The sequence below is a fragment of the Carassius gibelio genome, chromosome A3 (genome assembly GCF_023724105.1).
Source record: "Carassius gibelio isolate Cgi1373 ecotype wild population from Czech Republic chromosome A3, carGib1.2-hapl.c, whole genome shotgun sequence".
Lineage (NCBI taxonomy): Eukaryota > Metazoa > Chordata > Actinopteri > Cypriniformes > Cyprinidae > Carassius > Carassius gibelio.
The window spans coordinates 11438914-11466246 of record NC_068373.1 but is presented as its reverse complement, the minus strand read 5'-3'; the positions used below and the strand labels follow the sequence as shown (position 1 = coordinate 11466246).

At 35.9% G+C, this 27333-nt stretch overlaps 4 protein-coding genes and 1 long non-coding RNA gene across 23 annotated transcripts in view; 3 read left to right on the top strand and 2 right to left on the bottom strand.

Moving 5' to 3' along the window:
* The first annotated feature begins 87 nt into the window (after positions 1-87).
* On the top strand, positions 88-2587 carry rdm1 (RAD52 motif containing 1). Its single transcript, XM_052538846.1, is given in 7 exon segments — positions 88-207; positions 471-511; positions 513-627; positions 763-928; positions 1011-1142; positions 1238-1317; positions 1558-2587. Coding segments are annotated over 7 exon segments (804 nt in total). The 3' UTR covers positions 1708-2587.
* A 2156-nt stretch (positions 2588-4743) lies between these two features.
* On the top strand, positions 4744-6525 carry ifnphi3 (interferon phi 3). The gene is made up of 6 exons (XM_052538835.1): positions 4744-4800; positions 4902-5039; positions 5133-5219; positions 5312-5458; positions 6094-6189; positions 6284-6525. The coding sequence occupies exons 2-6, from the start codon at positions 4914-4916 to the stop codon at positions 6374-6376; spliced, it is 549 nt and encodes a 182-aa protein (XP_052394795.1). The 5' UTR covers positions 4744-4800; positions 4902-4913; the 3' UTR covers positions 6377-6525.
* A 6446-nt stretch (positions 6526-12971) lies between these two features.
* On the bottom strand, positions 12972-14482 carry LOC127942838 (interferon alpha-13-like). Its single transcript, XM_052538823.1, has 5 exons — positions 13924-14482; positions 13744-13830; positions 13457-13603; positions 13264-13362; positions 12972-13147 (listed from the first exon to the last, which is right to left on the bottom strand). The coding sequence occupies exons 1-5, from the start codon at positions 14188-14190 to the stop codon at positions 13061-13063; spliced, it is 687 nt and encodes a 228-aa protein (XP_052394783.1). The 5' UTR covers positions 14191-14482; the 3' UTR covers positions 12972-13060.
* Positions 14483-18110: 3628 nt separating this feature from the next.
* Positions 18111-27333, bottom strand: part of ifnphi1 (interferon phi 1) — a 63131-nt gene continuing 53908 nt past the window's right edge. For 6 of the 18 annotated variants that reach the window (XM_052543464.1, XM_052543455.1, XM_052543367.1 and 3 more), the window contains 4 exons: positions 21250-21318; positions 20905-21054; positions 19107-19199; positions 18111-18861 (listed from right to left, as the gene is read on the bottom strand). In XM_052543464.1, coding sequence (XP_052399424.1) covers positions 18754-18861; positions 19107-19199; positions 20905-21054; positions 21250-21318 — 420 coding nt within the window. In that variant the 3' untranslated portion in view covers positions 18111-18753. Of the gene's footprint in view, positions 18862-19106; positions 19200-20904; positions 21055-21249; positions 21319-21683; positions 22164-22203; positions 22336-27333 lie in introns of those variants that run through there. The other 12 variants (XM_052543506.1, XM_052543515.1, XM_052543524.1 and 9 more) reach the window with 4 other exon arrangements.
* The window catches only part of LOC127946782 (uncharacterized), a 60384-nt gene continuing 51358 nt past the window's right edge, over positions 18308-27333 (top strand). For both annotated transcript variants that reach the window (XR_008151169.1, XR_008151164.1), the window contains exon 1: positions 18308-18439. This is a non-coding gene — a long non-coding RNA (uncharacterized LOC127946782). The remainder of the gene's footprint in view (positions 18440-27333) is intronic.

The window sequence follows — 27333 nt, the reverse complement described above, 5'->3', positions numbered from 1 at the left end:
TTTGTCTAGTGTTTTAAATTCAGTCAAATATTTTATGAGGTAGCCACAACGTTGCCGAGTTTAGGCTTTATTTAAAATTCATATCTCATGGATACTGAAGTCGATATAATCGAGTTTAAAGTCCCTCTCGAAAATAAAACTATTTTCTTTTGGGACATTCAGCCAATATTTTCAGAGGCTTAAATTTATGTAACTTAAGTGTATTGTGTTGTTTTATTATTATTAGATTTCATCGTACTGTTACCTTTTATCTAACTAATAATACAATAATATGCCTTTAACTTGCTCTTCAAGTCAGGTTAACCTTTGCCCAAAAATGTACACAAGCATAATGTTTGCATAACTCAGAGATTGGTCAGCTTTGGACTTTTAGGTATTTTTAGTGCAAAATCACCAGCAATAGCATAAATGTACCCAACTTTTACTTTGAATTAATCTTCTCACCTGACTTCTTATGAGTCCCTGTGGAGGTGTATTCAGTATTCGGAGCTCTTTAGCTGTTGAAGGTCTGTCACGGTGGCAGAACCTGGGTTCTGAGCACTGGTGAAGTTCTGCTCATCGGCACTGGCCTCCAAAGCTCAGCAGGCCACTGATAAGCACTGCCTTTTCCAAAGTTCTCCTTAAAACGTAGCTTAAAGTGTTACAGCTACAGATAAAGCTGCAATGTGATGGGCTACTTTTTAGATTTATTTTTGAGAAGGTTTGAGTTGAAAGTTGTTTTGCAAATTAATTTCTTATTCTCTCTTTTAGCCTCTCCTTCAGGTCCGATTGAGCACGGAGCAGAATCTGTCTTTCTATAGCACTAAACCTCTCAGCCTTTCCAAATTTTGCAACCTGGCTTATCACTATCTGAGCTTTGGCGGCTGGTCTACTCTAGACTCCTAATTCTTCCCTCAAGACAAACTTTGCATTTCTTCGCGGCTGGTTTGTATTGTAAACCAAACATTAACATATTTATTAATTTGTTTATTTTGGTTTTTTAAATTGCCCTACATGACAACATGCATAAGCCGCAACATCTGCTAAAATGTTGAATTCTTTAGATCCAGAGGAAAGGCTGATAAAAAGAGAGACGCTAATGAAACGTGTCAAAGACAAAGCTGTGGTGGCTGCCTTTGAAAAGGTGCTTCTCATGATCTTGGGTAAGTACTTCCAACAGCCTACTACTTTACACAGCCATCACAAAACACATTGCAATCCGTAGTAATACCCATTTCATGTCATTAATGTCTTATAGGAAATGGGAAAGTAGCGATTGTGATCAAGTACGATCCAGATGAGATCCTTCCAGAGGAAAAGTCGGAAGGAGTCATAAAAGCAAGTGTTCCTTAAAGATCTTTGAACATTCTGATCAATAATGTTTTGAATTTATTCCATTTGGAAATAAGTAAATGTATAAAAAATCTGGTCATCAGCTCATAAGGTTATTGTTTTTCAATGTTATTAACCATTGCAATGGGGAACTAGCCAGTCACTTTCAGTTCTTATCCAGTTGGTCTGTGGTTTGGCAACAGCCAATCAGAAATCTATCTGAAAGCCAATTACTTTATGTGGTAGGTAAATGACATCTCCTGGAATGAGTTTGAAGGTTCTGACAGTAATACTGAGAAGGATTTCCCATGGGACCTCACAGTGGACCTCCCTGACACCCACTCAGCTTTCTCAACCCACACAGTTGCCAATGTTTTCCAGATAAGTGACCACTGAAAATTATATAAGTTTTCTCTTTAATGTTTGGTATTGACCATAATGTGTACAGCATTACGGTCATTCTCTGTGGTTAACCTCCCAATTTCAGTGCAACTGACCTCAGATTCATCTTCTCTATTTCCAAGGCAATTCTCTGTTTTTTTTAAAGGTGGCTGATACTACCAAGGTCACACAGGTTGAGGTTTAAAGGTCAGGTCAGATGTCAAGCCAAAAAAATCATCTCATTTCATAAGGACTTCAGCAATCCAAAATGCATCTCTTTATCACTTAAACAAAATATATTTTGTGCAATGTATAATCAACCTCTTTGTTTGACTTACTGTATTTGCATTACCTTAGAATACATTAAGACAGGTTTTAGTATGTTCTCATTAAAATGGGTTTTTGTTTGTTGTGTTAAATAAAATATATTTGGGGCAGTGGATTTTAATCATATGTGCCTCTCTTTTATTTATTGCTTTTGCCTTGCTGTATTTGTTTGGTTGACTTGCTTTTTCTTTGTCAAGTAGATTTTTAATGCAGTTTTGATCCAGTTTTAAGAATAATATCAGTAGATCCTTAAAACCAGGTTACCCAGTTTACCTAAAATACCCTGTGTCTATTAATTTGTGTGATTATAAATTCCTTTTTACACACTGATGAGGCGCTTCTAAAGTTAAAAGCCAGTAGGTGGCAGTAAGTGTTGCAATTCAGTTGCACATTTTTTTGTAATGTAGTTTTGCTGTAGTTTTTGTTTTTTATATGTCTGTATTTTTTGTATTAATTTTTATTTAGTTGTTATATTCGTTGTTTTAGTACATCAAATTAAACACATCAGAACAAATTCATTTCAATAATGATAGATAATACTTAAGCAAATTATAGTCAGACCAAATTATTTTTGTTCCCAAATTTGTATCAATTTTACTGTCCACTGTATAAATAATGTTTGGGTATAATATGTCACAGTGTACTTTATTTTGCTATTCTATCTTACATGACCTATAGGGTCCCTCACTCACTAGTAAAGAAAAAGTGAAAAAGCATATCTGAATAATTTTTGGTTTGACTGTGTGTGTGTGTGTGTGTGTCTATATATATATATATATATATATATATATATATATATATATATATATATACATACATGTATGTGTGTGTGTGAGTGTGTAATTAATATGTATTCTTATGTAAACCTTTGTTTAGGCTTAAAAGTGCACATATTGGTTTGTCTTCTTTTTTAATGCTTGTGGTTTAAAGCATTACTGTATTGAGTTAGAGATCGTAAGTTAATGAACATTTAAATAAATAGAACAGGGGTTCATTTTAAAGTGTCCTTATTGGTTAGGTCTTAAATGGTTGCTGTTTAAATTGCTGAAGAAAGTTGTGAATTTCCACATTTTGGCAAAATAAGGAAGTTCTCAAAAAGAAATCAAAAGTTCTGGCGTGAACACAGCTCTGTTAAAGATGTTGAGATTTGTATGCTTGACTTATAAAGAGAAGGACACTAATAACCTCTTGAGTCACAAACCTAAGTTAATTAGTATTTTATTAGTTATGTCTTTTCTGTGTGTGTCTCTTTCTGATTTGTAGTCTGATTTGAGGCGTCTGGCAGAACCAAAAGCACAGTACTTGATTCCTCTTGCTCTCAAACAAGCTCACACAGTATATCATGATCACTCAGCTTGGTTCGACACACTTTCGGTTCCCTTTCTTCATTTCATTTTCAAGGTAAGATGCCAGTGGGGGTCTCTCCATGTTCTCAAGAGGTTGAAATTTGCCAGTCGTTGCATTTCATTAGAAGCCAAACCAAGAGTAATGATTTTTTTTTTTTTCTTAAAACCACATAGATTGTTTGTGGTTTTGTGCACTATGTGCTATCATCTTGGGCAAATCCCAGTCTGTTATTGTGGGCACAATTCTTCAGAAACCTAATCAGCTTTCAAAATAAAATACTCATATGAATAGATCTTATTACAAAGGCAACATAAATTAATTGTTCAAAAATTAATTAGTGATAATTATGTTATACATTTTCACTAAAGTATAAGCAATTTGTAAATTATATCTTGGGGGTAATTCTAATTATTTATTAATAATATAAACAATAGATGATGATAGGTTACTTTTAGACCAATATAAGTTCGATTTATTAAAGCCAAGTATTAAAATGAAATAAATTCTGCTCTGATTTAAAACCACAGACCGAGGCCTAGAGCAAAACTAGAGGTAGGAGGCTTGAGAACAGGAATATCTGAGAAAGGATCTATGATTATCACACATTTGTTATTGGCCATAGAGTAAATCACAAATATAAAGTGTTATTAGCATACACTGTATAACCTCCCGATTTATCTCTAACTTATTTCTCATCCCTTTTTTATGCATCCAAGAGAGCGCTGTTTGTTTGTTTGTTTTTATACGACAGGGCACAGAATTGCATTAGGTGGCTTTGAGTACACTTTACACAAGGGGATTCATATTTATAAGAATCATTTGAATATATCTGAAGATGTTTTAACAGGAACATATGCTATTTTTGTCGAGCTCATCTGTTTCAAAGCATTCAGATGTACCACTTCAATACTAGTAAAATAGTAGCGAAGTTGTCGACAACTAGTTCTGTCTTGATCAAAAACATGTCAACATGCCACATTGTCGGTCAGCTGTATAGTGTTTTGCAGCTCAAAATGTATCATTATTCATATGTCATAATTTATTCATATTCACTGGAATGTATTTGTTTGTTCTATTGGGATTCGATTGTACCATGGCCTCTCAGATACTACATACATATTACAAAATTAATTAAAACCAATAGTTGCGACTCAAACGTCAGATTGTGACATATGGTCTTAGCTTCAAATGAACGTTGATAAGGGGAAGTCGAGATGCACTGAATGAGAAGTAGCATGACAGCAGCGGTCCAAGACGAAAATACAAATTGAGCCCATTTCTTATTTTCTGATGCTGAAAATGATCGTCAAAAAATACCAAGTAAAAATTACTTTCCCTACGATCTCCAAAATGCAGTATATAAACTACCGAGCTAAAGTGAGTCTTTACTCTTACGACTATCAAGTTGTGAAGGACAAAGGACAAGTTAACAAGGTGAGCAGGCGAATAAGTGGTTTATTTAAATGAATCGGATTATTTATGGCTTGAAATTGTTGCATTCTTGTTTGAATCTCGCAAGGTCTCTGATCTTTTAGGCATCTGTCAGAATGGACCTTCATCGTGTGGCCCTGCTGTGCAGCTTTTTCTGCTTTGCGCAGGTTTGGTCCTTGCCAACAAACTGCATCCTTCGTAATGACTTACTGAAGAGATCTTATACACTGATAGAGACCGCGGTGAGAACTGCTGAGAATCTTCACAGGTACAATTCAGTAATAGGCGAATATACATATTCATTGAAAAATATATTGTTTTGTATTTTGTCTCAGGGGGGATTTTTCCCCGTGCAGTGCCTGAAGGAAAATGTTGCCATACCTTTCCCGCAAGATGCGTTCGAGTCTGACAACACGGATCAGGTAAAATCTTTGAATAAATATTTGTAATACAATTTTTTATTATTTGAGGATGACTTTTGTGCACATCTGATTACTTTCCAACTCTTGTTCAGGTTACTGGTGTTGAAAAGGCTGTTTACCAGACACTTGAAAGTATTGACGCTTTGTTAGAGAACTACAATGATCCAGACCAGTGGGATGCACAGAAGTGGACTGAGTTTCGAGGCCTCCTGTACCGCCAGATTACGGACAGCAAATGCGTAAGAAAACTGATTTCTTATTTTTTAAATTGACATCTTAATGTTTTGAGATCTTGTCTTCTTTGAAATCACATGTGATTAAATTATAGGCTACTATTAATAATATGAACTATTATTATTCTGCAATACGAGTGAATTGTCTTCATTCATTTATTTATCTCAGTCATCCAGTCATTTGTCGGGTTGTAGGCCTAGTTCATCATAGCAATCTCTTTGTTTTTTCCCCCCTTTAACTGGAAATTCCATATATTTCTATATAAAAGGTTTCGTGTTCAGCATAAAAGTAATAATGCAGGCCTCTGACGCGCCGTTTTAACTCCGTCAGTGAAGTTTTTGAGATGCATGAAGTGCCAATTAGCCTCTATATGCCACAGAGAGAGAGAGAGAGAGAGAGAGAGAGAGAGAGAGAGAGAGATGAGTGGTACATACTGTAACAGACATTTAGTAGCACCATGTCACTTGTCACTTGTACCGTGTTATCCTGGACTATATGGCCACGCAGAAGTATTTGACAGCTGGGTGCCTAAATTGTGAATCAGAATCACTTATTGCCAAATAACTGTGTAATTTTTGTATGACTTGTAATTTCCTTTTATATTCAGTATTTCATGTTTTCTGGGTCTTGGCAAATATAGATCATGAGCAAGTCTGTAGCTGCACAGGATTTCGCCAACAGAGAAGCTTCACTCAAGGTTTACTTCCAGACTTTATCCTCAACTCTGAAAGAAAAGGTATGCTAGTCTCCTCGACCTATAACTTAGTCCTAGCCTATCTCTTGTGTTCTATGATAAACATCCTAATGCTGAATGCCTTTTTTCTGTGCAGGATTTCAGTTTTTGCGCATGGGAAATTGTCAGAAAAGAGATTGTCCGCACCCTGAAGTTCATACTGGATCACAACCACGACATCATGTTATAAGTTTTCAGATTTATAAATTAGTCCCTATTTATTGATTATTTATTATTTATTTATTTAATGTTTGTTTTGTCTGTTTATTCTGTTTCTAATCACTGTATCAGTTTCACTTTTAAATTGCACCATTTCCATTCAGCACTGGACAGTTCACAGTCTGAAGACTTCATTAATTTATTATATATTTATTATTTATTAAGGTTGTGTGTGTGTGTGTGTGTTTGCTTGGTTGTTTGTTTTTAAATTTTACATAAGTTTTAGTCATTTTTGAATAATAAATGCATTTTGAATACTGACCTCTCATCTTGTCTTGTTTTGTACAATCTTGTTTTATGAGATCTTTGCAATATTTGACTTTTGGTGAAATTAGCTTAATTGAGTTTTGAGATCAATAATAAGTGTGTAAATTAACAAAAAATTGGATTGGAGGGTGGGTTGGTGAGGATAAGGACGGTGGATGACTAATTATGAATGTGAAATGTTAACACAGGAATGGTTACACCAGGTGTAGTGAAATAGTAAGGCTGATATTCAAACTTCATCTCTCTTTCTCAAAACTGTGACCTTACATATTGATGACTTGACCTTATACATTTGTGCATCTATGTGCTGTTTGTTCCAGTAGAAGCTATTTATATTTTTAGCAGACATTAAATGAGATCTGAATAGACCTATTCCTGATCACACTTTAACCACATATCCTGTGTTTGTACATTGCTGCAAAAAAACATCCTGTTTTTGTCTATTTCTTTTTCTAGAGCGAATGCAAATTTGAAGTGTAATAGTTCAGTGAACTATTAGAGAAAGTTTCTTGATTCACATTTAAATGATTCTGAAAATTGAACACAGATGAATCATGACCAAAGTCAATTTTTGTGCAGAATCTTTTATTCTTTAAAACCAGCGCTATAAACGCAGCCTATAAGTGCTCCGAAGCTTCTGTCACCTTTCTACTGTGGTCTTGGCTCAATCCTCGCCTGAAAAAGATTTGAAACACTAACAAACTTTGATAATGATAATAACATATATTTTCCATGAGAGTTAAATCTGGAGACTCAACAGTCCACTTAAGTACATCCTATGACTGATCCCTGAGCTAAGCAGAAGTAGATTTGAATGTGTACTTAGGGATGACTGTCCTGCAGGAAACTCCATTGATCATTAGCTTCAGTCTTTGCACTAAAGGCATCACAATTCTTGCCAAAATTGCCTGATACTTCAAAGAATCCATGATGTCCTTCATACAGACATGATGTAAACACCCCCATAACAGGGCCTGTCCACCTCCAAGTTTGACCAAGATGGGATTCCTCTGTTTATAAGCTTTTTCTGTCTTTCTTTTTTTCTTTTTTTTCTTTTTTTTTTTTTTGCACCAGACATACAGCTGATCCATGGGTCAAAAAGCTTGGTCACATCACTCCATAAAACATTCTTCCAGAACTACAGAGGTCTACCCAAATGAATTTTAACATGTTCATGTCGGCTTTTTATGTTCTTCTTGTTCATTCGGCTCTGACACAAAGGTCATAGTTATCTAGAGTATATCTTATTCTCTGCGTTGAAATGTTTTTCCTCCTTTCATCGGGTCGTCTTGCAAATCTTTGGCTGTACATTGCAGGTTTTCCTCAGTTGCTCTGGTAAAATGTATTATGAAATTGTGCTTTTTCTTCAAGTTTTTCGTGTTCAACACATGTTTAGCTAAGGAATAAGACTGTATCTACAAAATCTTTTTTAGATTTTCTGATAAAACTGATTTCTTCTTTTGAGAGACCGCTGTTGAATTTGTATATTTGCTACTCTTCAGCACATGGAGGGGCAAAGTATATGCATGTGTAACAGCTCAAGCTAATTCTGTTTTTAATAGAGATTCTAAGACGATTTTGTTCCCCACCATTAAAAAGTGACTAAAAAAAAAGCAATGTTGAATAGGAATTGAATGATTATGACATAGCTGTTTTAAAATTACATTATATTGACATTGTCATTTTTAATATGCCAGTAAACTGATATAGATGCATTTTTTTTTATAAAATCCTATATCTTCAGAAAGCTTGTATTTGTAAAGTAGGCCACTAGAGTCTCTGAAGGGTTGAATAAATTTGATTGCAACTGTGTGTGTTTATACTGTGTACTTTGTGTATATATACACTCACCTAAAGGATTATTAGGAACATCTGTTCCATTTCTCATTAATGCAATTATCTAATCAACCAATCACATGGCAGTTGCTTCAATGCATTTAGGGGTGTGGTCCTGGTCAAGACAATATCCTGAACTCCAAACTGAATGTCAGAATGGGAAAGAAAGGTGATTTAAGCAATTTTGAGTGTTGCATGGTTGTTGATGCCAGACGGGCCGGTCTGAGTATTTCACAATCTGCTCAGTTACTGGGATTTTCACACACAACCGTTTCTAGGGTTTACAAAGAATGGTGTGAAAAGGGAAAAACATCCAGTATGCAGCAGTCCTGTGGGCGAAAATGCCTTGTTGATACTAGACGTCAGAGGAAAATGGTCCGACTGATTCAAACTGATAGAAGAGCAACTTTGACTGAGATAACCACTCGATACAACCGAGGTATGCAGCAAAGCATTTGTGAAGCCACAACACGCACAACCTTGAGGCGGATGGGCTACAACAGCAGAAGACCCCACCGGGTACCACTCATCTCCACTACAAATAGGAGAAAGAGGCTACAATTTGCACGAGCTCACCAAAATTGAACAGTTGAAGACTGGAAAAATATTGCCTGGTCTGATGAGTCTGGATTTCTGTTGACACATTCAGATGGTAGAGTCAGAATTTGGCGTAAACAGAATGAGAACATGGGTCCATCATGCCGTGTTACCACTGTGCAGGCTGCTGGTGGTGGGGTAATGGTGTGGAGGATGTTTTCTTAGCACACTTTAGGCCCCTTAGTGCCAATTGTGCATTGTTTAAATGCCACGGCCTTCCTGAGCATTGTTTCTGACCATGTCCATCCCTTTATGACCACCATGTACCCATCTTCTGATGGCTACTTCCAGCAGGATAATGCACCATGTCACAAAGCTCAAATCCTTTCAAATTGGTTTCTTAACAATGACAATGTTACTAACAACTGTACTAAAATGGCCCCCACAGTCACCAGATCTCAACCCATTAGAGCATCTTTGGGATGTGGTGGAATGGGAGCTTCATAACCTGGATGTGCATCCCACAAATCTCCATCAACTGCAGGATGCTATCCTATCATTATGGGCCAACATTTCTAAAGACTGCTTTCAGCACCTTGTTGAATCAATGCCACGTAGAATTAAGGCAGTTCTGAAGGCAAAAGGGGGTCAAACACAGTTTTAGTATGGTGTTCCTAATAATCCTTTAGGTGTGTGTGTGTGTGTATATATATATATATATATATATATATATATATATATATATATATAATATATATATATGCTATATGAAGAGCATAAACGCATAAAAGTTTTTAAAAAAAAAGAAAGAAAGAAAAAATTGAGTTCTCACCAAAAACTGTACAGGTCCTTCTAAAAAAAAATAGCATATTGTGATAAAAGTTCATTTTTTTTCCATAATGTAATGATAAAAATTAAACTTTCATATATTTTAGATTCACTGCACACCAACTGAAATATTTCAGGTCTTTTATTGTTCTAATACTGATGATTTTGGCATACAGCTCATGAAAACCCAAAATTCCAATCTCAAAAAATTTGCATATTTCATCCGACCAATAAAAGAAAAGTGTCAAAAAAAGTCAACCTTCAAATAATTATGTTCAGTTATGCACTCAATACTTGGTCGGGAATCCTTTTGCAGAAATGACTGCTTCAATGCGGCGTGGCATGGAGGCAATCAGCCTGTGGCACTGCTGAGGTGTTATGGAGGCCCAGGAAGCTTCGATAGCGCCCTAAGCTCATCCAGAGTGTTGGGTCTTGCGTCTCTCAACTGTCTCTTCACAATATCCCACAGATTGTCTATGGGGTTCAGGTCAGGAGAGTTGGCAAGCCAATTGAGCACAGTAATACCATGGTCAGTAAACCATTTACCAGTGGTTTTGGCACTGTGAGCAGGTGCCAGGTCGTGCTGAAAAACGAAATCTTCATCTCCATAAAGCTTTTCAGCAGATGGAAGCATGAAGTGCTCCAGTCCAAAATCTCCTGATAGCTAGCTGCATTGACCCTGCCCTTGATAAAACACAGTGGACCAACACCAGCAGCTGACATGGCACCCCAGACCATCACTGACTGTGGGTACTTGACACTGGACTTCAGGTATTTTGGCATTTCATTCTCCCCAGTCTTCCTCCAGACTCTGGCACCTTGATTTCCGAATGACATGCAAAATTTGCTTTCATCCGAAAAAAGTACTTTGGACCACCAAGCAACAGTCCAGTGCTGCTTCTCTGTAGCCCATTTCCTGCACACGCCTGTGCACGGTGGCTCTGGATGTTTCTACTCCAGACTCAGTCCACTGCTTCCGCAGGTCCCCCAAGGCCTGGAATCTGTCCTTCTCCACAATCTTCCTCAGGGTCCGGTCACCTCTTCTCGTTGTGCAGCGTTTTTTGCCACTTTTTCCTTCCCACAGACTTCCCACTGAGGTGCCTTGATACAGCACTCTGGGAACAGCCTATTCGTTCAGAAATTTCTTTCTGTGTCTTACCCTCTCGCTTGAGGGTGTCAATGATGGCCTTCTGGACAGCAGTCAGGTCGGCAGTCTTACCCATGATTGCGGTTTTGAGTAATGAACCAGGCTGTGAGTTTTTAAAAGCTTTAGGAATCTTTTGCAGGTGTTTAGAGTTAATTAGTTGATTCAGATGATTAGGTTAATAGCTCGTTTAGAGAACCTTTTCATGATATGCTAATTTTTTGATATAGGAATTTTGGGTTTTCATGAGCTGTATGCCAAAATCATCAGTATTAAAACAATAAAAGACCTGAAATATTTCAGTTGGTGTGCAATGAATCTAAAATATATGAAAGTTAAATTTTTATCATTACATCATGGAAAATAATTAACTTTTATCACAATATGCAAATTTTTTTAGAAGGACCTGTATAGTATCTGGTAGGTATTGAAAAGTCATTTTTTATTTAACGCAAAATATGATATCCACAGAGTTATAAGGTTGTTTTCTCCTGTTTTTTTTTTTCTCCAAACTGGCGACAGTCTCCTTTCTCTGCAGAAAATTATATATCCACTCAACCAATCACAGCACACCATTCCACGCACTCTAGACAGTAGCTTTGAATACACCTGGCATCCTAGTTTTTCTCATCTACTTTGTACATTTTGATCAACAAACTTCTGCGTGAAAATTGAAAATTGTAGAGTCACACTGAATGCATCAAAACTATGAATTAACACATGTGGAATTATATACATAACAAAAAAGTGTGAAACAACTGAAAATATGTCATATTCTAGGTTCTTCAAAGTAGCCACCTTTTGCTTTGATTACTGCTTTGCACACTCTTGGCTTTCTCTTGATGAGCTTCAAGAGGTAGTCACCTGAAATGGTCTTCCAACAGTCTTGAAGGAGTTCCCCGAGAGATGCTTAGCACTTGTTGGCCCTTTTGCCTTCTGTCTGCGGTCCAGCTCACCCCTAAACCATCTCGATTGGGTTCAGGTCCGGTGACTGTGGAGGCCAGGTCATCTGGCGCAGCACCCCATCACTCTCCTTCTTGGTCAAATAGCCCTTGATGCCTTCAGTGTGACTCTACAATTTTCATAGTCATGAAAATAAAGAAAACTCTTTGAATGAGAAAGGGGGGGGGGGGGGGGTCTGTCTGTTTATAAGTGCATCATGTGGGCATTTGAAGGCAATTTTGCTGTATTAGAATTCTCAGTGTGAACACACTTACTACACTATTTATATTAAAAACCGGCACATAATAGTGCATATGCGACTTGGGACGCCACTAATGTTCATTAAGATCAAAACAATCTTTCGAAATAATGGAGTGAACTTCCCTATAGCAGCCCACGTTGGGCTTTACGAACACATGGGACCTGTCCCCAGTACCTTCACTTTGCGGTCTTGGCCACTTGAAAGCACTAATTTAAATTGTAAAGCATTTTCCTTGCTATATATATATATATATATATATATATATATATATATATATATATATGAAGAGTTCTGATGCAAAAACCTCTAAGTGCCATCTGAAATTTTCATCTAAAATTAGGATTTTTATCAGGCTCTGATATTTATGTTCAGTTATTTCACTTTAATAGCCTGAAAAAGGACCTGCACGTTGCCATTAAAGTAAAACAACTCAACCTTAACATAGGAGCTTGATAAAAATCCTAATTTTAGATGAAAATTTCAAATGGCACTTAGAGGTTTTTTATATATATACACACACACACATGCTTTTGGCCATTTTTGTATATCTTAAAATATATTTGAAAGTATATTTTGCTGTTTGGGATAAACAACTCTTGTTTTTGTGATAGCTATTGTTTGTTTGTAAGTCGCCGCTTGTAAATTATACTCTGAGATATGCACTTCAGTGTCTTCAGTTTTATTGAGTGTTCAGTAGTCATCTTAAATAATCATATCATTATTACAAAAATTAATCAATCAGTCAAATAAATAAATAAATAAATAAATAAATAAATAAATAATAAGAATAAATAAATAATAAGAATAAATAAATAAACATTCCACAAAAACTGAACAATTTAAGTAAAAGACACAAGTTTAAGCGTAAATTTAAGAACACGCAGGAGCTCCTTTCGAACCACCTCCCATGCACAGTAACTGTAGTCCTGAAGGAGAAAAAAAGACAGCAATTTATAATAGCTATGGGCTTGAATAACAGTATTTTGTTAGGGTGCTTTGTAGACAATATTTTATGCATGTTGAAAAATTAGGTTTGGTGTACCTTGTTTCTGAGGAGAGTGGCCAGTTTATCAAAGTAGGTTTTCAGTGCACCTTCTCTTGTGGGAAAATCATCCACGGGTCGCTGCTCTCTCCTCATAATCTACACACGAATGATAAATATGAAACACTTACAGGCATGTTCACATATTAATCTATAAAATCCTGTTTTGAAAATAGATGTATTATTCGCTTACACATGTGTACTCGTCAGTAAAACGATAAACTATGTCTTGGAAATCCACCACTTTCTTCTGGTTCCAGGATTGTGGATGACTATCGTTCGCAAACAGGTAGTCAGTGTGCTCCATGATCTTATAGACTGCCTTTGCTACGCCAATGTTCTGCAAAGTAAACATATAACAAAGAAAACATTATGCCTGGTCTCCTCCATAATGTCTGGTCCTAGCAAGTGTTCAACAGAAACATGTAGACAGTCATGGAGCTAATGTGCATGATGACCCTTGATGTGTTCATAGTTTACCTGATTGGAGTCATTTGATTGCAGTGCAGATGTCGGGAAGGTTATTACGACGTTTTCTTTCAAGCATTTACGAGGAAAAAGACCTCCCTGTAAGGAGAGTCCGAGGTAAAGATACAGCCTAAATATATACAACAGGTAAATAAATAAAAAGCAACCGGGAAGAAAAAAAAAATAACTTACCATATTCTCAAGTAGTTTGTGAGTTTTTTTCACCAGGTCCCGCCGCAAAGTGCATTTTGTTGGCATTGAACAAATCTGGGCGAAAAAAAGAAATGGACACAGCAGAGCGATACATTTCCAAAGTGTCATTATATTTATTTGAAGCCAAAAACCAAAAAGATCCGAACGATTATGCAAAAAGTCAAAAATTAAAAGAGCTGTAAAATAGCACTCGGTCACAAACGGTGTTGAAACCTTTTGAAAATCTCCTGATATTTCTGAAGACATGGATGCAAATGGTCCGTTTTATACTACTAAACTGAGTGATGAAAGGAAAGTCTGTGTGTTCGCTTCTGGATTTTCTAGACCGCAGCGCACTCGCTGAACTGTTTCCCTCTATATGCGCCTCTGTCTAATTTGTGGTTAAGGATGTGGTCGGCCTGCCTATCTATCTATCTATCTATCTATCTATCTATCTATCTATCTATCTATCTATCTATCTATCTATCTATCTATCTATCTATCTATCTATCTATCTATCTATCTATCTATCTATCTATCTATCTATCTCATTCCGGTGCCCACAAGATATAAATGATCAAATAAAATCTGCAAACAACTGATTCTCTTCTCAGAATTGAGAAAAGCTTGTCTGTCGCAACAGAAGTTCATCATATTATTTATGAATATGTTCTACAAAGTTTGACAGCCAGAAATTGTCCATGACTTTTTATTTTATATTTAGATTGTTTCATATTCTAAAACCTCTCGAATTTCGTTTTGTGAAATGCTTTGGTGGAAGTGTATTTATGCCACATGTGTTTAAAATAAATTATTATTTTTTTGATCATTTGTTACATAATGCATTTTTTGTTATATAATACATCTAAAATTGTCTTTTCTATTAGACAAGCACACGACAATAATGTTGTCTTTACAGCTAAATAATCTTAAGTAGCCTATCTTATCAAACAAACTATAATTAGTGTAAAGGCTATTTAGAATGAATTAGTTCTTTGGTTATCAATATAACTGTCATCTTGGGTTTTCTTATGGATCAACTCTAAACACGCAGAAACCATAAAATGAAAGTTCACGAGTTTCACGTCAATAAAAAGTTCATAATCAAACAAATGGGGGAAGATAGTACAGCGCTCTCGCCTGTATGACTAAATTATGTAATGACTCTAAAGTACAAATTAAGATATTTTCATTACATTGATTAAATATTGGTCAGGATATGTCATCATTATCAGAAAGACCGCAGGGTGGTAGGCTATTAGGCTACGTGCGCCCCAGTAGCATTTCACTTTTCACTCCCAACTCGAAATAGGCTACGTTGCCGGGCAAGTCCCAGTTCTTTCTATGAATGAACGATTGCTTTTTTTTCTTTCAAAAAAATTTATGAGAACAAACCTTTGTTTTCAGACAGTTGGAAAGCGAAGCACCCATTCGAGGTTATCCTCCAGCTAACATCATAAGCGTTTCAAAACTCCTAGCGCCTCACCGCATGCACAGTTCACCTTCCCACGCTCACAGACCACACGAGCGTATAAACCCAGGTCCTCGCGCTCTATGAACTCAGTTCTGTCGATTCAGCGCGTGTGGCAGGCTGTGTTCCACTCATAACTAATAATGACTATGCACTATATTAATAATACCCACACCGTCATCATTAATGGCGGAATATTCCGTCTTCGCCACTGTTCACGTATGAAGTACAATTCCCTGAAATTAGCTATTGTATTCATTTAGCCTCTGCTGCTGAGTATAGCCTATATCTGGAAAAAATAAATAAACAAAGGGGTATCATTATGTGCATCATTATGGAACTGAGACTGATAATTTTCCTTTAAATGCATCATTATGGAACTGCCTAACCTATAGGGCAGTTATAGTTGAGCCTGTTGTATGAGTCAAATAGTAAAATGACGAAAATAAAGATTGCACTGTTGAATCGTGAACGTGACGATTAAATAACAAAAGGAAATAAATATGAGCAGCAGCAAGGGTGTTATATAAATGTATATCTGAGAGGAAACAATTGTCTACAGAAACGTTCAGAAAAGTTATTTTCATTTCATTCTGACTCCATGAAAGGCCTGATAAAGTGGCGTTTATGAGCGCAGCGCTGCTACCAATAGGACAAACACCACTTTTTAACCTTTAAGCCCTTAATTCTGCTGTTTTTGTTCAGACCAACGCGAAAATCGACCCTTAATATTTTACTCAAATAGTTGGAAATGTGAACCAATGGACAGCGAATATGCACAAAAAAAAAAAATATATATATATTTGTATGATATTTGTATACATATTTTAACACAGTGTTTCTCTTTATAGTTTTTTTAAGCTTTCAAGTAAATCCTGTTCACTCCTTTATCACATTTTAGATGCAATATAGAGCTACTTTATGTAGACGGCATAAAAAAAAAAAATAAATAAAAAAAAACGTTAGGCCTACAGATCTTTATGACGAAAGTGAAAGTGACGTGACATACAGCCAAGTATGGCGACCCATTCGTGCTCTGCATTTAACCCAATCCAAAGTGCACACACAGTCATCTATATGCTGCTGGGCCTGTCGAGCAGTTTGTTATACATTTCACTTGGTCTTAAATGGATAGTTCACCCAAAAATCAAAATTATGTTATTAATAACTCACTCTCATGTCGTTCCAAACTCGTGAGACTCGTTTATCTTCAGAACACAGTTTAAGATATTTTTGATTTAGTCCGAGAGCTCTCAGTCCCTCCATTGAAGCTGTGTGTAGGGTATACTGTCCATGACCAGAAAGGTGAGAAAAACATCATCAAAGTAGTCCATGTGACACCAGAGGGTCAGTTAGAATTTAAACTTACAACATATTTTGGAGAGTTACAGCTGTCAAAGGGGCTGGACATTTCTTATAGGCCTACTGCTATGGTGTGCCATGTAGCTCTGAGAAACTCATGCTGCAGAACACTACCCCAAAACCATGACGCTTCCTCCTCCAACTTCTTTTCGCAATCTCGGTTCAGTCTTTCCTCAGTTTGATGCTGCACATAGTCATAGGCATAAATCCTGGAGGTGGGGGGGGGGCAGCCACTAAATCACATGCTTAAACAGGAACTAGAGAGCGCATGAAAATAAACACACTTAGGCCAAACTAAATCATACAAAATACTATTTAGCATCTAACAAAGGCAGTTACATGGTCAGTTATGCAGTGATGAAAGAAAACAGAAGAAAACAGAAGAAGTTATACTTTGCTTGTTTGTGAAAGTTAGTTTAGCTACCTCATATGTGAGCTGAGTGCTTTTTTTGAAGCCCTCAAGGCCAAACTGACTACATACAGAAGAAAAAAAGTGAAATTCTTAATTCTTAATTTGACTTCTGGAGCTCTGCCTCCTAAGCATAATTTTGCAAGACATCGAAGACTATTCTCCACAACATGTGCAGCAAGAGACACGAAAGAAGCTCCGGCCTCAAATACCATGACCTGGGTTTATTCTGAATCGCTAATGACAACTGCTGTTTTCAGGGAATATACAACAGTTCATTCTGGACCTCGATTCTGATTGGCTTTTTGAGCACAGAGAACTATATTTTGCAAGCACATTACATTATATTTTGAACAGAAATTAACAATCGCGAAAAAATAATTCGTTTGAGCAAAGAAAAAACGATTCCGTGTTCAAACGTACAATTACTCGCTCAGGATTGTGGCACAAAAATAACGCAGCATCTCTCACGGTATTATGGCGGACATCCAAACCCACTATAATATTAGAATAAAGTTTTTTTTTTTTTTTTTGCGAAAATGTAAGTGATTAAACCTCAAATATATGGATTGTTAAGAAAGATAGAATTGAAAGCTTGAATTGAAAGTTCATTAAAACATCTATGACTTTATTTATTTTGTGGAACACAAAAAAAAAAAAGTTTAAGATATTTTTGACTGACAACAACAAAGACTTTTCCCCCAGCAAATATAATTTGTCTCACAGAAGAAAGCTTTATGACTTTGGCGCCCCCCTTCGAAAAGAGCTAATTTGTGATGATCATTATAGTGAAGCATTTACATTACATGAGAAAAAAATTAATGAATAATAAAACACTTTTTACTCTTCACAAAGAACAATCTCTGAAGACCCATAAAATGAATTGTAAACTGTACTGGTGTGTGGAAGTTCAATGCACTTAGTAAACAATGTTAACACCTTAGATCCAAATATAGTTTTTTTATTTCTTTTATTTTGAAAGTACAAAATGTTAATGACAATTAGAGCAAATAAATAACATTAAATATGAAAACAATAAATATACTGGAATATAAAAATGTGAACAAAGATATATAAATATATTTAAGTATACTTAAAACAATTCTGAAATATAGCCAACATGCCTGTGCAACACAACATGCCGGCTGACTGACAGTTAATACATATGATCTGAAATACATAGCATATTTTTACATTTAGCTAGCAAAATATCTGAGTATAGTTTAGGCAAAGAGGCTTATTCTCACGTAAACCAGATAGAAAAGTTTTCACATGTATTTGTAAGAAACATAATTAGCTTGTTTGATCTGATAACTTCAAGTTTTCAAAGGAAACACATAAGGTAAACACTGTATTAAAGCACTGCCTATTAGTCAAAATAAGCTACTCTAATTTACATTCTAGGTTTCATTCTTTGCAAATAAATACAGACATCTGAATACACAAATACATTTGTAACATTTTTTTTCTTTTTCTTCAGTTTTTTTTTATGTAAGGCATTGTTTGCAGGATTTTTTTATCCTATGGAATGTGCCACTAGTCATACATTTTTTCTGTCATTAGGTCTTTTTCTGTCATTGGTTGTCTGTTAAACTCTTGCCAGGGACTTGTTTGCATTGTTTGCGATGATCTCCATCCTCTGAATGTGGGTTTTCACCGCTCTCCGGATCTGCTCCCATGCGTGAGAACTATATTTCTTAAACACAAGAGAAACATCTTTAGCTGTATATCACTGACTTTTCATTTTATATGGAAGAAAATAATTTCCTTTACTCTTTACTAAGTAACATTAACATTGCAGAATCACAACTACAATATGCTTCATAAAGGCACTAAAAACAATAAAGCTGATGACAGAAATCAGTCAACTAATTGAAAAATATAAAATCACATACAAACAATGGAATAAGCTGTGATATAATATTATACAATCAAACTTACTTTTTTCTTTAAACTCTTCTTTAAAGTCCTGAAGTGCCTTGTTATCTTTTTCTCATATGACTCCATATGTGACGGCTTTTGGTATTGGGCCACCTGATAAAAAGCAAACAAAATATAAACAATGCGGGAAAATAACATAAATTTAGCCCTTTCATCTGAACATCAATATTTTTATGATTAATGTCATATAACAGTTTTGAGGTTAAAAGAGGAATCATTCAATCTAAATTCATGGTCTTTTACTATTATGACAATGCTTTTAATAAATGTAGGAAGTCGTGGCCTAGTGGTTAGAGAGTTTAACCATAGACAGTAAAAGAAATGGACACAGCGACCCCATTGGAACTCAATTGAGACAAGTGAAGCCCATTTTTAGCGTTTTTTAACTCTTCCATTTCTGACGCGCAGACTCAAACGAAGCTTGACGACGTCAGCAACCTGTCTGACAGATGTAAATCTTCTAGTAGCTGTTCGTGCAAACTGCCATCGTTAATCTTGCAGAGACGGCGAGCTTGAGCGGGGAGTTTTTTGTCGTGAGTGAGCAGGAGTAAGTATTCGGATTAATTATTTTGTATAGTATTTTAAAATGTAACCCCAGTACGCCATATTAAGTTAATTGCCTGCGAGCTTCTCCCCCTGTCTGTACGGTAATGCGACAGAAAGTCGAGTGGTTATGACGCAATCGTTAGCCTATTTTTACAAAAACTGTTTCTACGTGGCCATAATGTAACATAGAAGGTAATGGAGCCCTTTATACTTTGTCGTGTATCTTTAGAAATAAATAATGGACAAACGGAGTCTTTAAACGCCTCAGATGTAAAGTTATTCGCTGTCAAAGCGACGCCAAAATGAATGGGAGTCAATGGGATGCTAACGCAAGTGAAGTTCTGCTACAAGATGGCGGCACCCGGCCGACTTCAACTTCCGGTCGACTTCCTTGCCGCCTGAGTTTAATTCCTAACCGAGTGCCAACCTACCGCTCTCTCTCATAAGGCCAATAAGGAAGTTACTAAAACTGCAATTCATCGACTGGCCGCTTGAGGCTGGCTTCAAAAGAGAGTCAGTCTCATAGACTCCCCATGTTAAAATGCCAAAATTTACAGCAGATAAAAACGTTTACAGGCTGGTGCAAACAAATTTTTTGGTCTAAATAGTTTTTGTCCTTCATGACAACTGTGAGGGGATGAATTTTGTTTTATAACTCATCCGTTTAAATTATATTAAGACTTAAAAAGTTCTGCATAATTAAGGGACTGGTCGCTTGAGTGACAGGTGGTTTGCCGCTGCTGACACTGTCCTCGAGCTAGGTGGTCGTGGCTTCAGCAACTAGCTCCCGCCTTTGATCCCATTTTTGATTGTAAGGGAGAGTCGCACGGTGAAGTGCTGCCAAGATGGCGACTGCCCGCTCTGCCCCCTTTAGGCTTCAAAAACACACTTCAGGAGTCTAGGGGTGACGGAGACTACGTCCATGTTTTTATACAGTCTATGCTCCTAACCGTAGGGTTTTGGGTTGGAGTCTCGGGCCGGTAATACCATGATTTAGGTGCCCTTGAGCAAGGCACCGAACTCCAAAATTGCTCCACAGAGCCGCAAAATAAATGGCTGCCCACTGCTCTGGGTGTGTGTTCAATGCTGTGTGTGTGCACTTTGGATGGGTTAAGAGAAAAATATTGAGTATGGGTCACCATACTTGGCTGAATGTCATGTCACTTTCATAAAATTATAGGATTATACGCAATTCATATGGAATTCTGATATTATTTTCTCCTAAGCACAAACACTTTCAGACAAGACTTACACATTCTTTGAGCTCAGATGACTGCCTGTGCAGGTCTTTTAGGAAATATTCCACTAGTTTCCATTGCTCTGGATTCATGTGTTCTTTGGAATCCATGAGGTTGATGATCTGATCTAAGTTCAAGACAAGAAACCTCACCTGGTCCTCCACCTGTAACAGATATAATGCTGTGTATGTAGGTAACTGGTCCCATATGAACACTGTTGTCTTGTATTCACGTTTTGTAAGATTTTCACTTCATGAAAACCATATTTAACTTTCCCCATTTATTTTGATAGCATATGTTTTATTTATGGAATTAAATGTTTGCCCTCTGTATTCAATCACAGAGAAAAGTTTACAAACCTTAGCATCTCCAATCAAGTTGTACAGGTGTCCTGGAAATCGCACCTTAACAGTCCCTGGATGTCCACCCTGTAAGACAGAGTACAACTTGTAATTTCTGATATGTTTCATAGCTGTTCATCCATATGCATATAATAATAATAATAATAATAATAATAATAATAAAAATTACTGTATAAATGCTAAACTAATCAGATTAAACTGACGGCATTCCTCAATATGTTAAAACACGTTTAGTGCAGTTTTCCAGATAGTCGTGAATCATTCTGTAAGGTTTTAATTAACAACTACATTACTAAGACAAAAACAAGACATAGTCGAGAGCTTTAAGGACCTTGTAGAAAAGGGCTGTGGTTGTATTGCGCAGAGATCTAATGTCTTCTGATGAACATTCACAAATAAATCATGAAGCTTTTAAAGCGTAGACTACTTACCATTTTCTCAATCAGTGTCAGAGAATCGGCGTTCACCATCCTGTATCTGCCGAGCCATCTGCAAGCGGAGCATTGACTCAGCAGAGTTACAAATATCACACAAATATATGTCCACATTTGAGTTTGTTTCATCTTTGTATACGTGCACTAGCTTTCTACTGTGTCGCTCGAGGGAATGATGCAGGGACATGGTGGAGTTTGCTGGACTTTATTCGGGAGTATATGGAAAGGGAAAACGCGGCTTACTTTCACTTTTTAGCTGTAGTTAATGTCCATAGACTACTATACAACATATCTCATCTGGTCTGTTATATGAATAATAAAAACACTTTTAAAACCAATAGATTTTGTACTTAGAAAAGAAGTGAAAAGCATACATATTTATATTTAATCTTTAATCGTCTTTAGCTCACTTGACACTAGCACACAAACTTTCGTCTAAAACACGAATGAATGCTATTAACATCTTCAACATAAGTTACAGCAATCCCAAAAGAAAGCAATTTCTCAAAATAATTACCTGATTCCAAAGTATTTCAAGGTCGCTGACGTTTCCAAACGAGAAGGGGTTTATACCTGCGGGATGTGTTCAGAAAAACACTTTCTGTTTGAGACGTAATGCCTTACGCTTTGTAAACGCCACGTGATGACGCAACCTCCTACAATCGCTCTCATGGGATTTCACCGCACTTTCTCTTGGCGCAATGAAATGCAATTTCTCATCTTTTGTCACTACTCAAGAGAAAATATGCTAGCATTAACCGTCAGTTTAAACAAATATTTTGCTTTCAAGCTTATCTTTCTATATTTGTTTTTACATTATAACACATAGACGACTGGAGGAAAAAAGAAAAAAAAAAGTATAACCTGAATGCATTATAAGTCGCTTTGGATAAAAGGGTCTGCTTAATGTAAAATAATATTAGTATTAATAATAATAATAATAATAATAATAATAACTATTATTAACAACAACAATGCGCTTAATAGTAATACTACGGCTATAATAATAACTATTATTATTATTATTATTATTATTATTAGGCCTATTGTTGTTGTTAAAATATTTTATAGCTAGTATTTGCTTAGAACAGAATATATTATTTTAAAAAAAATAACCCAGGTTAAGCCATTTATAAAGCAGTGTTTGGAACAGGAGTAGCTAAAAAAAAACACTTATTGACAGAAAACAGTAATTTCGAAAACAGTGTTCAATCAGCGAATGACCAGCTTGCATCTAAATGACACTGATGAACTTGTAGTACAACGACAAGAAAAATCTATAAAAATATAAATAATTGATAAAACAATCAGTAGGCGTGCAAATTTGGATAAAAGGGTATTCTAAATGTAAAATAATATTAGTAATAATAATATTAATAATAATAATAATAATAACTATTATTAAAATATTTTAACAACAACAATACGCATAATAGAAATAATACAGCTACAATAATAACTATTATTATTATTATTATTATTATTATTAGGCCTATTGTTGTTGTTAAAATATTTTATAGCATTTGCTTAGAACAGAATATATTATTTAAAAAAAAAAAAAAAAACAGGTTAAGCCATTTATAAAGCAGTGTTTGGAACAGGAGTAGCTAAAAAAACACTTATTAACAGAAAACAGTAATTTCGAAAACAGTGTTCAATCAGCGAATGGCCAGCTTGCATCTAAATGACACTGGTGAACTTGTATAACAACTACAAGAAAAATCTATGAAAATATAAATTGATAAAACAATCAGTAGGAGTGCAAATTTAAAACAAATAAAGATAAAGGTTAACATTACAACAATACTTCTTGCACTTACATATAGGTTGTATAAAATCTAACTTGGTTCTTCAAGTGCAGTGTAGGTGTTTTAAATACATATTCTCACCTCTGTGGTTTTCTCTGGTTCGTTATTACTGGCTGCGAAGTTGATGAATTGTTTTATTGTTAGAATTGTTTGTTTGAATCCTTAATTTTTCAGCATAGAAAAATCATCTTTAACCAATCTACATCCTCCTCACGCGTGATTTCTATCAACGGGAACTTGAAAGCACTTTTAAGATGTTGCACCTCTTTGCCTGTAGGTGGCAAGTTTGGTAAAGATGCCTTTTCTAACGAGCCGCATGTAATGAAATAGATTACAGGAGGTGTAATGATGATCGCAGTTTGAGACACGGAACAAAAGTAACAGCGCAGAAAGTGCTTATAGTAGACGTTTTGTTCACGATATTATGTCTTTTAAAAGTGAAGGAATAATAGAAAGTTACGGGAGAAAACCTTTGCGTGTGAGTGGGCTCCGGGTTTCATTGTTCACTCATCGATACCTGTGTTTGATTTCTTTCGACCACAGCTGTTGCCTTGATCTTTTCTGTTGAATTGTGTGTGAGGTCAGAGCCCAAAGTAATGTAAACAATACTGGAGCAACAATAAATGATAAATTATAATTTTCTTAGTCTTCTTATTAGTTTTTTTGTGTGTGCCCTGATTAATGTTTTGTTAGGAACCATTTTTTTCTAATATAGATAGGGCTATGTGCATATTTGTTAAATTAACTTTTTTTTTATTTTCCCTCAAAATGACTGAAAATGTTCATGTTACATTTTTCCCCAGTAATATGTCTATACCGAATTCTTTCCAAATGTAGTCAACCTGAAAAATATTTAAAAGTTGTGACAGCTAGACATATTGAACGACATAATGACCGATTTAAGAGACAGTGTACATAAGTATAATTTATTTTTTTGTGAACATTGGTGAAGTGAGAAATTGTCCATACATTTGTGACAAAGACATTTAGACCTCCACTGTGTTACAAACAACATGCAAACGAAACATTCATTCATAATAACAGCACATTCCAGAATAAACAGTGAAATGTAGCCTACAGAACAATAAAGTTTGTTCGCTTATTGTAAATATTTTAGTGTAGTCTATAGTTCTGCTTAATAAATATGTTTAGGCTATAAATAACAACTCCAGAGCCGTTAAAGCCAGTTTAGATTATAACATATTATGGAAAATTCATTGATTCATTTTACCATATCGACTCAATTGGAAAATTAACAGTGCAGATAAATAAATAAATAGCCTAGGCTACATAAATAAATATTTAAAAAATAAAACAAAATAAGCGTATTAATAAATTAACATTTAATTTACGGTACGCAATGTATTAAGTTGATCTTCTTCTCGTCATTTTTATCCAGTCTTTCTTCTAGTCATTCTTCTAGTCATTCTTCTGAAGTGGTCCATAACGATCAGCATGTCCTGGCGCACACTTTCCCACGCGCAGCAGCTGAAATTCTGTCGGAAAGAAAAGTCACAGTTAAATGATGCAGACTGGAATTATGAAGGTATAAACACATTTTTATATTTGTGTTATTTTTTCGGTCTCGTTTGCTGAGTTTCTCACCTGCTGTGTAAGAAACTGATCGAGCTTTTTGAAGTTTTCGACCAGCTTCTCAAGTTCAGAGCTCATCACCACCGGGACCTAGATATTAACAATAACGCTTAACGTTATAACATTGTAAATAATCAAAGTAAATGTTGACTCAGTCCAACTTCTGACTTACGAAGTTTAATTGAGCTTGTCGGTGGAGATGTTCCATTAGTTCTTGGAATGAATTGTTATTCCAGTGGCAGTGGCTTCTGTTCTTCTTGAAGAGCTCAAAGGTAGAGTTATATGCTATGTTCAATGCCTGAGATATTTCTTCTTTCTGTCCACGTGAGAAGAGAGAAAACATCCATTGTCAAACTTACAGGATGTATAACAACAACAGTCCTAAATATGTCTAAAACTGACAGCTGAACGACACCAGAAACAGCAAATCAAGTTCTTTTAAATCACTTGAAAGCGGGCAGCTGCACTTGATGCTGTTCCCTGCGGAGTTTTAGATCGATCTGGATCTAACATTTCTGTCTTGTGTTTTTATATTGTTGCCTACCTTATCGGGAAGACTTGTGAACCGATCGGACATCGCATTTTCAACATCACGTGGACATGCTTTATGACCCTTTGGGAAGAAGAAGAAAAGATGTTTACGATTTTCAGCCATTAAATATCCTGCATTCAGACTTATTATACTGCCAGGCTTTTGTTAACATTAAACAATTAGTGTAATGAACAATATTTTGATCAAAAGGTAACACTAAGGTAAACTCATTATAAATATATATATTCATCTTAATATTTATAGGCTACTAAAACATTGTTAACATGTTAACGTTCAAGTTGTATGAATTAACATTCGGGTAATAAAATGAATGAACGATGAACAAAGCTATATTTCTAATATATAGATAAAACCCTAGATTATGTAAAATTGTTTTCGAGTTCGTGATACCTTGTTTTATATTGTTAATCCAGCAACTTTCCTCTAATAAATCTAACAAATATGAATTAATATATTGATGTAAGACTTACCAGTTCATGCAGAAATTTAATTGTTTGATGAATGTCTCTTCTCTCCTTTTCCCGAATAAAAGATTCTACAAATATGGACGAAGATATGATAATCCACAGAAAATGCAAAAAAGTTCTCATTGTGGTTTTGTATTGACAGCTGTAGAGCGCAGAACAAATGTTATGACTACTAGGATGGCAAGACTCTGGCTATATATTGTTCTCCAAATAAAAAAAGAAAGATAGAAAGAAATTACCCTACTTCATTTGCATTCCCTTCAGCAGGTGACAGAGCGGGAAGCCGAGCGGTTTTATTATTGGAAGTTTCAGAAGGAGAAAATGAAAGAATGACGTGCCTCTGTCCGTAGTGGTGGGCGTTCTTTTTCTCACCTTGAAAACGCAGTGAGATTGATAGGATGGCAATAGCGCAGTTCTCTCATCTTGAAAACACAAAGTTAAAAGCTAAATATATATTTAAAAAACAATTAAAACACGATTTAAAAGCAGCTGTAGCCTATGTGTTCTTGTTCAAAGTGATATCATCATATACAGTTTATTTAATAATTTAGCAGACGCTTTTATTCAAAGCCATTTAGAAATGAGAACAATAGAAAAAATCGGACCAACAACAGTATACAATTGCCATGACAAGTCTCAGTTAGTCTAGCACAGAACCCATAGCTATGTTTTTTTTTTCTCTCTCCAAAGAGTAGGATAGACAAGAAATGATTAAGGTAAGTGCTAATATTAGTTGGTCAAGTGCTGGCAAAAAAGATGAGTCTTTAGATGTTTTTTTTAAAAGAGTAAAGACTTGGTTGTTCGAATTGAGACTGGGAGGTCATGCCACCAGCTGGACACAGTCCATGAAAAGGTCAGTGAGAATGATTTTGAACCTCATTGGGATGGCACCATAAGGCGTGGAGGGCGCATACGTTTGAACCAGTGAGTTTAGGTATATCGGTGCCATGCTAGTGGTCGTCTTGAAGGCAAGCATCACTACCTTGAATTTGATGCAAGCAGTTACTGGTAGCCAGTGTAACCTGATGAGGAGAGGAGTAACATGAGCTTTTTTTGGCTCATTGAAGACAACCCTCGATGTTGCATTCTGGATCAGTTGTAGTACATGCAGGAAGGCCCGCCAGGAGAGCATTACAATAGTCCAGTCTGGAGAGAACAAGAGCTTAGACAAGAAGTTGGGTGGCTTGCTCTGACAGGATGGGTCTAATCTTTCTAATGTTGTATAA